Source organism: Bidens hawaiensis, unplaced genomic scaffold, assembly GCF_021521415.1.
Source record: "Bidens hawaiensis isolate Kalapana, Puna unplaced genomic scaffold, B.hawaiensis_p1.1 tig00003356_1, whole genome shotgun sequence".
NCBI lineage: Eukaryota > Viridiplantae > Streptophyta > Magnoliopsida > Asterales > Asteraceae > Bidens > Bidens hawaiensis.
Window position 1 is genome coordinate 296,017 of NW_027491185.1, and position 12,447 is coordinate 308,463.

Sequence of the window (12,447 nt, forward strand, 5' to 3'; positions counted from 1 at the left end):
TCTATATTATATCTATACACTTTTATAAAAATAAATATTACATATTATACTACTATACATTGTTATAATATATTTCACAGCATACTTGGTGAAATCCAAAAATCAACAACAACCCGTGTTTGTTAAAAACTGAAAAAAAAATAATTTTAAATGTTATCATTAATATATTATACTATGTATATTGTTGAATAATGTAAATAAAAAACAGAATAAAAACTCTAATATGCTTTCAATTTACAAAGTAATATATTTAATCATTAAATCATAAATATATGCTTAAAAGTTCATCAATTTAAAAAAAAATCAATTTTTCTATTGTTTTTTTTTGTACATTGTCATATAAATTTATAAATTATAAATATATGATTTAATCTATCTATTTATTTTTTCGGTTAATTTAGTAAACTATACATATATGTGTTAAATTTTAAGGATAGTATATATCAGTCAATTTCAAATATAATAAAGTTTATCATATCTACTTTATTGGGTTTTTTTATTAAGAATTTCTTCATTTTTTTTGTGGAACTTAAATTTGTTTGTTACGGGTTAAAAGTTGGTAAATAGATTGTTTGGTCAAATTAACTACATTTGGCTCAATTTACGAAAAAAAGGTAATCTGAATATTTTTTAAAATTTGAGAATATAAATAGATTTATCGTCAAGCTTGTTGCGTGTTCAAAGTTTTGACTTGAAAATGTAAAGCAAATGAAATTTAAAATTTTTAATGTGAATGAATTTCGAATTTATTTTTAATGACATTTTGAAAATAATCAAAAGATTCAGGATTTTACACATTGAGATAACCAAATTTTTTCAATTATACATATATGATTCCGAGAATAAATTTTCAATAGATGGAGTGTTCTTGTGCATGTTTTTGCATGTGCTTTATTTTTGTTTATTAAGTTCATTTTTTTTTGCAAAAAATCATTTTGTGATATAAATAAAATCAATTTATGTATAATGATACAAACATAGATATAATACATTTTTCTATATATATTATGTATTGCTTTATTTATAACTTAATTATTTAGATTATCACGTGTGTTACACGGGCTCTAAAGCTAGTACTTTAACACAAACACATCTATGATAGGGCTGTTAACGAAACAAGCCAAACCGAGCGCAGTTTTGCTCATACATGGTTTGGTTTTAAAATGAATCGAACTGAGCGAATTGAATTTAAAGAAACGAGCGATATTTTTATGCTTGAACTTGGTTTGGTTTAAAATCAAACGACTTGGTTTTGCTTGATTTCATACCAAGTTTTAAATTTTTAATTTCTGAAACTTTAAAATATCATTAATTCAATACTTTTAACTTTATTATGTCTAAATTTCCAACTTTAAAATGTCTAAAACTGAAAGTTAACAAGAAAAGATATATAATACGAGATGTTAAGGTTTCAATTTAAATTTTGAAGTCAAAACAAAGAAGAAAAATTCTAAAAAAAAAAGTATACTTTTATGTATATATGTAAAATTTATGTATAAAACTAACAAATAAAAAAACAATTCAAGCAAAATGAACCAAATCAAATCGAGTGAGGCTTTGCTCAGACTAGGATTTTTTTTTTAAAAAATCGAACCGAGTTGAAACTCATTTTCAAACTGAGCCAAGGACAACCCTAATCTATAATGACTACGAACCACTGTTACCTTGTAAACATATGAACATTGAGAAACAGTGAATGTGCATAAGATGGAGTACCAATATCTAAGAAAACATAATATATATCCTTTTGTTCTTGTTTCTTAATATATTACTTATTAATATTATTATTATTTTACCACATATATATGACTCTTCACAACAAATATTTTAAACGGTTTTTATAAATAAACAAAAACAATATATAAAATTAGCATTCACGTCACTCTAGATTCTTACCACATGAATTATGACTAGTTGCATAATGACCATTTTCAATGGTCTTGCTTTCAGTTCAAACAACTTAAAATACTTGCATTTTTTCTTGTATCAAAGCCGGCACTCGACTTGACTTTGAACAAACTTTTCGATTAACTAATTTGTTGAGCAACGTTACAACTTTAATTAACCCCACATTTTATAAATGTTACTTTTGAATGACTTAGTTTGATCATTTAAAAAAAAATTAACGGCGTAGCTTGTTGCAAGTTTATTTTCTGTATCGATTTACACACCCCTTTTTAATGACATATTATTTTAATTAAAAAAATCTAAGGAATGAAATATGCTAGGAATGGAATATTTTTTCGTAATATGGCAATACTTTAATAAAGAATTGGACTTTATAATTTTGGTTATAATATTCACTTTGTTGATTTTAATATTATTATGGACTAAGTCTCATTTGTTGGCTTTGATCAAAGTCCTCCATATCCATTGGCACATTATTTTGTTATTGGCACAAATGATCACAACGATGCATCTACTCTCGGTCTATATATATTTGTCCTCACCGCTAGGTAACATAAACATATCGAATGTGAATGTTTTCGACCAAAAACTTTTTATCACCTCCATATAATACAAACATATTGATGGTGTGTGTATAATAGATATATACATGTATATGTTGCTGCTACATCGAGATTATAAGATTATAGACTGCACAACGATAGTGCGAGGAGGTAGTTTCAAGGCTGTTTTCGAGAATTTTCAGATACCCTGAGTGAATATTGAGAAATGGATCCCCTTACATATATATTTTTTTTCATAAATTGTTGATAGTTGTGAACGGTTACAATTTTGAATTATCGCAACACACTTTACTCAACGTGCTTTTACACTCAGCCTTGTTTTGTTGGTGTCAAAGTAACAATCCAGTGACACAAAAGAGACTGGAACTTGATTACTTTATTAATGACGCGCAAGTCACAACCATGCTTTTATTTATGTAGCGCTACAAATCAAACGTATATGACTACTGATCTAACTGTTAACTAAAACAACTGAAATTAAAACATAAGGTAAGTGACAAGTAATAGAATTCATAATAATCGATCGACCTAAACTTGATTAACTTGTTTTTCCAAATCGACTCAGACTTTGATGAGCTTATCGAACTTTTCATCGTAATACTCTATAAACCAAATAGATTTGTGATTTAGATTATTTATATTTATAAAATAAGTCAATTTATATAAACAAAAAAAGGTGATGAACACATAATGTAACACAAACATACTCCATACAACTTGTGATTATATGAGAAATGAACAAATTTTCATTCAACATTCTTCTTGTCTTGTGTATTACAATGTTATACATCTCTTTAGAGTTGCTTCAACTCCCATATTCCTCTTCTTCATCATTCTCCACTCTTCACACTTTTGCTTATACCCTCTCTCTACTGCTTCTAATTCTACCTTATCATCACTTTCACATAAAGAAAGAAATGTACCTTGTTTTGTAAACCCCTTCACTTGTGAAAACCTACTCACATCCCCAAAACTTTGTTCAATCATGCTTGTCACACGTGTCAACTCCTGCTTTAACCGAAAGATTATGATTATATAACAACAAAAAAAAAGTTTTTAAAAGATACATAGGAAGCGTGCGTGCTTACGGGTATGTTTTTATTTAATGGTTGTCGGCTAGGTAAAATCCTTGCGATCGAGCTCTTGATCAAGTTAGCGATAAAAGGCACGTCATTGTTGGCTAACTCGAGTTGTTCAACCATCTCACGTGCGACTGATAATGCAGTGTCGGTTTCTAGATAAAACACGAACTGTATATTCTTCACGTGACCTACAACCAAATATATGGTTTACAATACGGATCAAAATGGGTCACATAACAAACATTAAAATATCATATTGACCGATAAAATTAACAAAATAGCCTTGACTTTTTAAAAGTACCAATCAATCAGAGCACATCAAATGTCTCTTGACATAGTGGATTTCAACCTAGTGCAATAGATTCAACTATTTTGGCTCAACGTATTTGATTCGCTACACGAGAGACTCCATGAAATTTTAAAAAAATTATTCTTTTTTATTTTTAATATTAAAGCGTCATGTAAATAAAACACTCTAGCTGGGAGGTTTTAATCGGGGGTGTAATCCGTTAGTGATTGGTGACACGTGTCATCATGTGATTGATGGAAATGATTGGAAAAAAATTGTCAAACAGCTAATTTTGTAATTTCAAAAAGTAAGTTTATTTTGTTAATATTTTCGCTAAAAATGGATATTTTGATTTTTTTTCCCGGTTTTCCAAATGTGAAAACAAATATCTCGGGGTCAAATATGATTACAAGAACTATATTAGTAACGGATTACCAATCGGGTCAGCAATTCGCATGGCCAAAGAAACCGAGTTATTGTTGTTTTTGACGCCTTTGAGACTAAACTCATGTTCTTTATGCATCCTACAAATTTCCACGACCGGATGATTCGCCATTGCTAGTAGACCCCGGGTCGGGTTCTTGGGCTTAAGAAACGGGTCTTCTAGAAGCTCCCTAGCAGACAATCTTTGGTCTGCTGGAACCAAACATTTTTCTATGAACTCTTTGATTTCAGGATCACTCACTTTGTCAAGAGAAGCAGGTTTAATACCCTGTTAATGTTTATTAACTAGTTAAGTACCTTAATATATATAATGTTGATTACATAAATGAACTTTGAAAAAGATAAGTTAACTTACTGATATAACTTTCTTGTATATTTGAGCTGCATTCTTGCACTCGCTATACGGGTACTCAAAAGTCACCATCTCCAACATGCACATGCCGAAAGAATATATATCGGCTAGCTCGTTATAGTTCTCATCGTAGAGCTCTGGAGCCATGAATTCCGGGGTTCCTACGCGTTGAATACAAAGGAAAAATGAAATGAAGAAATAAAGGTATTAGTAATGAAGGATACAATATTCTTTGTAGATAAAAAATGTAAACCAGATCGTTTTATAACTGACGTATCGAATCAAAATAAAACAAAGGTTTGATTTTATGTTTTTTAATTAATAAATTGGTTATTGAAAAATTTGGTCTTAGTTTTACTATAATTTTTTTTTTTTTGTCAAAAATTGGGTTCCAATATGTAGAAACATAGATATTACATCAATATAGCAGGTAGGCGGGCAACAAGCTGCGCCGCCACCCCTTTCTGAATTGCAAACCCTAACCTGCTAAAGACATACCCCTGCCCCTTTGGAGTCGACACATTGCTATGCACAACCTGTTGGACCCTGGTTAGAAAACGGATAGCTTCCGGTGCCAAGGAGCCAAATGTATCAAAAGCCAGAGGGACAAAAACATGTTGGTTCTCTTCGCAGGCTTTAGCATGTTTCTCCACCTTCTTCGTTTAAGCCCTTTTCATTGCTTGCCCAGCTACAAATCCATTATCCCTCAAACCAGCTAAGGGAGATACCTCTGTGAGGTCAACACAAGCGTGTTTTCCCCCGGCCCAACCAAAGACGAGCAAATCTGCCGGTCGTAGAGTGGATCTCCCTTCCGTGGGGTCTGTAAGGAAGTTTACGGGGGCTTCCTTTTTAGCTGATATCCCAGCTCGCCTTAAGATGTCCCAAAGAACGTCCCGCACCCAATCATGTCGGTATTTGAACCCAGGCATCTCCTTGCAATGAACCGCATGCTCTCCGAATTTATCCAGGCAGGCCTTACGGCAGATCGGACATGTTTCGTCTTCTGGGTACATTGGGACCATCAAACGGTACTTAAGAATGGCCCTATACTCGACCGCAGACATGCTTTGGCCCAAGCCATCAATCGGGATAACGGTCAGAAAATCTTGGGCATGAGGACCTTGTAAGCATTCAAAAACCGCATTCTGTCGGGGGGACAATCCAAAAACTTCTCCCAGGCTCTGAGCGATTTTTCCAAAAAGGGCATTTGCCAAAGTTTTTTGAGGCTTTGGTGGGGCGGTGTCCATGTTAGAGAAACCGCCAATGTCAAAGTCTGGGAGAGCGCCATTTAGGCGTTCCAGGGCCTGCACGTAGTCTGGGTCCAGGTCGACAACTCCGCTATTCCTTAAGATGTGATTCTGTAGCTTCCAAGACTGAGCCCTCGACGCTACAAAAGCGTAAACCCCAACATCATGAGCCGAAAGAAGGCCTAAACCCCCTAAGCGCATCGGTAAAGATGCAAGTCGCCACTGAAGATCACCAAAGAACGGGCCTCCACATACAACTATGTCTTCGATGGCTTCTCGTATCCCCTTATCAAAACAGGATACCGCATCATCCATCATGTGGGGGTGGCATGTTCGTAACCCAAAAAGCAACTTAGCAACCCCCATGCAAGACCTAAGCAGGAGGAGTTCGCTCTGGGGATCCCTAAGGCAAGGTAAGAGTTTCATAAGATCAACCGCACGAGATGCTCTCCGCCTCGCCAACTCCTTAATAAAGTAGGGATCTCGACTAACAGCCCCTCCAAGGAGCTTTACCCCTCTCTCTGGTCTACCAATCCCACTAGGGAAGAGCCCATCTTTGACTTTCACCCCATTACACGCTGGCCAAAAAACCTCGGTTTTCTTAATATTAAGTTGCAGCCCCAATGATGGCTCTTCCGAGTTGATAATGTCTAGAGCTTTAGCGACTTCGTTGGCACCACCAATAATAGTCCCATCATCCAAGTACCAAGCATGAAATGGGAGGTTACAGTCATTTTGTACCCTATGAACAAGAGGGTGTAATGCTAAGGCAAAGAGGAGGGGCCCAAGGGGGTCTCCCTGCTGAACCCCAGTAGTAGCCCCTATACAGTCATCATCAACGTACAACCTAGCCGGCTGGGCATAAAGGAACTGGACCCATAGATAGATAGACGGGCAATGATGATGAACCTCTCGGAGAAGGGCTGTGCGGTCGACCATATTGAAGGCGTTGGAGAAGTCCACGGTAATTTATATGAATCTAATAACCGATGTATCCCATAAATCTAAGTATAACCGAATATCAATTAATCATTAGTTTAAACAAAACAAGACTAAATTAAATATTCATATCAAAATCATTATTTTAATCCATTATTTTATGTGGACTAAAAATTTATGAATTTAGGCTTATGTGCAAAATCATTTTATCATTAATTAAAATGAAGATAGGCCTAAAGTTTCTTTCATATTCCTTAGATGAAATACTAATAAACAAATCTAAAAATAAATATAATAATAATAACAGATAATGTACTTTCAAGTATCCAAATTTCTTGTTCTTAAATATTACCAATGAAAGTTTTAGCAGTGGGCTGCTGCATCACAGTTGCTAATCCGAGGTCGCCGATTTTGATTTCACCTTGGTTTCCATTAACAAACAAGTTATCGCATTTGATGTCGCGGTGAATCACGGGAGGGTTTTGACTGTGAAGGTAGTCTAGACCATTAAGAATTTGTCTTGCCCAGTTCTTGATGGCTTTCATATCTACACGTTTATGCTTCTTACTATATCTGCTTGACACAAACCCATGTTAACATTAATAATACATTATCTGAAAAAGAGTAAACTGTCATTTTCGTTCTCGTGGTTTGATCAGTTTTGCATTTTCTTCCATTTTTGTTATAAGTGGCAAAACTGACAAAACCATAGGGACGAAAATGGTAGTTAACAGAAACTGAGATATAATCAAACTCACTGTTGTAGGTTTCCTGATGTGAAGAGCTCGGTAATCATGTTTAACGTCTTCTTTTTTATGTCGATCCAGTAATGACACAATTTGATGATGTTTTTGTGATTTAGTGATTTAAGAATATGAACTTCTGAATACAAGTTTTTGTAATCTTCTGGAGATTGCAAGACATTGTCAATCCTTACTTTGTTCCAAGCGACTTCGATTCCGTCAAGTTGGTCAAATGCCTTGTAACTAGATGAACATATTGAATATGGAATCATGATTTGAAGTTGAGATTGAAATAGTGTGTGAAAAAAGATTAAAGTTATGAAAGCTTACACTTTCTTGAATGCGCCTTTGCCCAGAACTTCAGGGTACTGTAAACGTATCAAGAAAGACAATGAAATTTTATCAGGTGTGTGCATGAAATAGAAAAATAAAACCCGGAAAACCAAATCGAAACAAAAACCGACTGTTTTTGTGAGCATAAAATAAAATATTTTGAAAACTTGATCATAGACAGGTCATGTACTCAAAAATAAAAAAAATGTAGTAATTTTAGAATATTTATATTATATATAAATTTGAATAGTATATTGTTTAATTGTTATATTTATATATAAAAAAGTAAATAAAATATAATGACTTTTTAGTAGAAACTGATATTGATAATATGATTATTTAGTTTAGTTACTCGAAAATATACATTTTTAAGAACATTGTAAATACAACACCACTATTTTATGTATATAAAAAGGACTCAATTTTAAATATATATTCTAAAAAAAATATTTTCACAAAAACTATTCCAAATTGGTCCATCTACAATGCCGGTTCAACCCATGTCAACCGAATCGGTCAAGGGCTCGATTCTTAGTCTAATAGACTGTTTCGGTCGGGTTTTAACAACGTTGGATAAAATACAACGAAACACATGTTCCTTAAATATGTTTAAGATGAATTCAAAAGCCAATATGCAAGAATCAAATTCTAACAAATAATAATGAGATAAAGAACCACTAGATAACAATATTCTTAAATAGCTAAGGACATGCATACCCGTAAGAAACGGCCACTCGGGTCTATTTCAACATAATCGACCTCCGTGGTTGCATCAACTCCATCTCCAGATTCCATTTTTCAAGAATGGGTGGGGTTTGAATAATCAAACTAAAAGAGACAAAGCGAGCGAGTAGAGAAGTAGAGAAAGACGGAAGTAATTTCGAAAGATAATAACAAGACCTAATTATGATCACAAGAATCCAATATGAATCTTAATCTTAGAGAAGGCGGTCTCCAAAGCAATTACACACGAATCGGAAGCCGATCGCGTGAGGAATCTAGAGCGGCATCCGAATCTAGTATCAAGGTTTCTTGATGATGAGAAAGAGAAGAAATGGTTGAAAATATAGGTTCTATTATATGTCATCACACCAATTTTCATTGAAGGAGGCTTTTTGAAACATTTAAAGAATCAAAAGTCATGCTTGTTACACCCGTTTCCTTGCTCGATCAGAATCTCCTTGTTCGATTTTCTCTTTTTTTTTATTAAAGAGAATCAAAACCCAAATGTTTTCCTGTCTGGAAAACACGAATTCGGGTTTCGATTATCGATGTGAAAAAGGAGATTATGAATGGAGACAAGGAAATGAGGGTGAAACTTGAGAAAAAATGTAGCCCCAATATGAAACATTAGAGGTTAGATTGAGATATATATAGGCTTGGAAAAAATATGGGAAGCAAAAAACATGGATGTTGGAAATTGTGAGTTTGTGTAAAAAAAGGATTTAACTAACACCTGTTCGGTACAAGGTTGTTATCATTAGAATCTCATAAATTAATTTGTGTTTAAAAAAGATAGGTTATGCGGTGAACGTGGATCGAACACGTGACCTTCAGATCTTCAGTCTGACGCTCTCCCAACTGAGCTATCCCCGCATTTTGATCATGTAATGTTAAGAAGAAATATTGAACCAAAGATAGAATCATTTTGAGATCATACAAAATTTTACAAATACGTAGACAAACCAATGTGGAAATTTAAAAAAGTCCAGAACATCAACAAACTTAAAGATGTGATGATAATAAAGTTTGAGATCTGAAAATTGATTCGGTTTTAGTCTCGCATCTAATCAAAACCAAAGTTTCGGGATTTCAATTTTAGAAAGCTATGGTGTTTAGACATTTTGGTTGCTAGTTTTCTTTATGCCCGAAGCCTAATTTCCTTAAAAGAAAAATAGGTTTGGGCCTAAAACTCTTGACCTAATATTTTTGCTAATGTATAATCTAGTGACAAGCATTCAACAAGTTCAGCTCGGTATAGTTCGATACGGTTTTGAAGTTCGGTTCGGTTTCGAAGTGTGGCATGACATAAACTAAACTACTTTTTTCGATTTTCATAGAAAACAGAACCGGGCCATCATTTATTTTGGTTCAGTTTTTATGGGTCTTTTTTGTTTTGATTTGGTTAATCAATATATGATTAGGAAAACCAACAACAATTATACCTAGTAAAATCTCACTCATAGCAAAATTATTGGTAGGGTTCGAGGAAGATGAGATTTAGGCAAACCATACATCTTCCAAATACCACCTACATGCTAAGCATAATACCAAAAACAATATAGTGCTAGTGTTGGTTTTCAAACTGTCAAAAAAGAAAGCTACCATCAGCATACACACAATATCATATAAAACACACACAATGATAGATGATATCAAGCAAAGTCTACCGTGTACACTCTCCTAATATTATGTTTCCACAAATCCCCGTTCTGGTCCTCTGGACCAAAAGGTGTGTGCAGGGTTCAATTATTAGCCTAAACTGAAACCAAAGTAATCGATTACTCTATTTTTTTTAACCAATCGGTTCTAGTGAATCAATGAAGTTTGTTCAATTGTCGAATTTTGGTTGAGTTGTTGGTTAATTTCAATTTGATTTGACTAAAATTCTGCTTAGAAATACATGTATAAATCACGAAGATATAAAACATAATATACATGAAAGTATAAAAGTTAAAAATATATGAAAATATGAATGATCACCTCATTTAATTTCGGTGAACCGATCTTCGGTTCGATTATTTCTCACCAAAGAAGTTTCGGTTAGACCCTTCAACTATTGTAAAATGTCACAACTTTCCCTTAACATTTATAAACCAAGTTAAACCAAACCCATTACCATCCAACTCCTAATTCACAGTGATCACAAATGGGTTCAACAGCATCTCCATGGAAACAACTTCTTCTTAATGCACTTCAATCCAATTCCCACCTTAGACACTCTTCTTATTTCCAGCTCGTACGGTTCACATACCTTTATTTATTTATTTATTTATTTATTTTCAATTTATGCACACAAATTCGCTCTAAATTAATAATTTATTGTTACAGGCTACAATTGGACCCAATGGCATGCCTGCTAATCGCACTGTTGTGTTTCGGTACGTTATACACGCAATTAATCGTTGTATTGTTTAAATATTATGCTCAATTTAGGGTTTTTTATACGATGTTTAGGGGATTTCAGGATTCAAGTAATAAAATTCAAATTAACACTGACACCAGAACTCACAAGGTTGGTTTTTTTTTTTAATAATATTATTATTAATATTAATTGTATTTGATATTGTGACTTGAATTTGGATAATTTTACTGCAGATTGAGGATCTTAACCATTGGCCATTTGCTGAAGTATGTATACTTTATAAATATCTTTCTTTTTTTGGTGTGATCTAGGGGTGTGTGTGTGTGTGTGTGTGTGTGTGTGTGTGTGTCAGTTCGGTTTTGGTTTTGGGCTAAAGCCGAACCAAAAACTGAAATGTCGGTTTTTGAGTTTTTGAAAACCGTTCGGTTTTGGTTTTCATGGTTTTGTCATTTGGGCCGAAAATATAAGTTGTCGAAAAATAATTAATTCGGGCTTAATTTATTTGTTATTTATTAATAACATTATTATTATATATTTGGGCTAAAATACTGGGTGAATTATATATTAAGATATTATAAATTACTAAGTTTTAAAATAAAAAATAAAAGTCTATAACTTCGGTTTGGTTTTAGTTGCATGAAAAGTCGAAAATGAACTGTATGTTCGGTTTTACAAAAACATAAAACCAAATCGTCGGTTTTTGTTTCAGTTTGGTTATGTCTGTTTGGTTTTTTTCGGTTTCGTGCACACGCCTAGACTGTAATCTATTGGTTATGATTCAGATTTGTTGGTATTTCACGGATTCGTGGGAACAATTTCGGATAAATGGTCCTGTTGATGTCATTGATGGATCAAACCCTGATTCCATGAAACTTCAGGTATCCCCAAATTCATATGTATTTTACTTGAATATATTCCAAATAGACACAAAATTCTGTTAATATTATTACTTTGTATGTAGCAAAGAGAGAAGGCCTGGTTTGCTAGTTCACCGAAGTCCCGGCTCCAGTACCTGGGCCCGAACCCGGGACTTCCCTCTTTTGGTGATCAGCCAGACGAGGGTCCAAGCTCATTGGACCCTGCAGCTGGTCCTGTTGCAGCCTTTTGCTTGCTGGTTCTTGATCCTCATCAGGTCTAACCGTCTTAGTTTCTTTTGTTAACCAATATTTATACTCGTATCCATTTTTTTAAAGTTTTTGTAATTTCTGTTATTCACAGGTTGATTACTTGAATTTGAAGAGTAGCGAGAGAGTAAGCTTCTCGAGGAAGATTGCTAACGAAGACGTTTCTTGGAATTCAGAGAAAGTCAACCCTTGACCGTTTAACGGTTAGCTAATTCGTTATCTACTATCTAAAAACATCGATTAAGTTGTTTCGTCAACAATTAATTTATTTCACTGAAACATGTGTTTTCAGTTTCTGCACACACTGGTTCTAAGAAAATGACATCACACATTCACAC

At 33.7% G+C, this 12,447-nt stretch overlaps 2 protein-coding genes and 1 non-coding gene across 4 annotated transcripts; 1 reads left to right on the forward strand and 2 right to left on the reverse strand.

Annotated features, from left to right (window-relative positions):
- Positions 1-3,195: 3,195 nt before the first annotated feature.
- On the reverse strand, positions 3,196-9,450 carry LOC143623248 (putative serine/threonine-protein kinase WNK4). Its single transcript, XM_077094196.1, has 8 exons — positions 8,618-9,450; positions 7,898-7,935; positions 7,583-7,810; positions 7,177-7,397; positions 4,642-4,799; positions 4,278-4,554; positions 3,560-3,741; positions 3,196-3,479 (listed from the first exon to the last, which is right to left on the reverse strand). The coding sequence occupies exons 1-8, from the start codon at positions 8,693-8,695 to the stop codon at positions 3,246-3,248; spliced, it is 1,416 nt and encodes a 471-aa protein (XP_076950311.1). The 5' UTR covers positions 8,696-9,450; the 3' UTR covers positions 3,196-3,245.
- On the reverse strand, positions 9,424-9,496 carry TRNAF-GAA (transfer RNA phenylalanine (anticodon GAA)). Its single transcript has one exon. It is a non-coding gene; the product is annotated as a tRNA-Phe (tRNA).
- A 1,258-nt stretch (positions 9,497-10,754) lies between these two features.
- On the forward strand, positions 10,755-12,439 carry LOC143623249 (pyridoxine/pyridoxamine 5'-phosphate oxidase 2-like). 2 transcript variants are annotated; one of them, XM_077094198.1, is made up of 7 exons: positions 10,755-10,859; positions 10,952-11,001; positions 11,078-11,135; positions 11,219-11,251; positions 11,768-11,863; positions 11,947-12,117; positions 12,204-12,439. In XM_077094198.1, the coding sequence occupies exons 1-7, from the start codon at positions 10,770-10,772 to the stop codon at positions 12,300-12,302; spliced, it is 597 nt and encodes a 198-aa protein (XP_076950313.1). In that variant the 5' UTR covers positions 10,755-10,769; the 3' UTR covers positions 12,303-12,439. The 2 variants fall into 2 exon arrangements, with proteins under 2 accessions (XP_076950313.1, XP_076950314.1); XM_077094199.1 differs by lacking the exon at positions 11,219-11,251.
- Positions 12,440-12,447: the final 8 nt, after the last annotated feature.

Excerpts from the sequence above, each read along its gene's own strand:
- LOC143623248 (XM_077094196.1), bottom strand. The coding sequence starts at position 8,695 with ATGGAATCTGGAGATGGAGTTGATGCAACCACGGAGGTCGATTATGTT. Across the intron at positions 7,811-7,897 it reads AAAGGCGCATTCAAGAAAGT|TTACAAGGCATTTGACCAAC; the intron begins GTAAGCTTTCAT and ends ATGTTCATCTAG. Across the intron at positions 4,555-4,641 it reads TATACAAGAAAGTTATATCA|GGTATTAAACCTGCTTCTCT; the intron begins GTAAGTTAACTT and ends AAACATTAACAG.
- LOC143623249 (XM_077094198.1), top strand. The coding sequence starts at position 10,770 with ATGGGTTCAACAGCATCTCCATGGAAACAACTTCTTCTTAATGCACTT. Across the intron at positions 11,252-11,767 it reads ACCATTGGCCATTTGCTGAA|ATTTGTTGGTATTTCACGGA; the intron begins GTATGTATACTT and ends GTTATGATTCAG. Across the intron at positions 11,864-11,946 it reads CTGATTCCATGAAACTTCAG|CAAAGAGAGAAGGCCTGGTT; the intron begins GTATCCCCAAAT and ends CTTTGTATGTAG.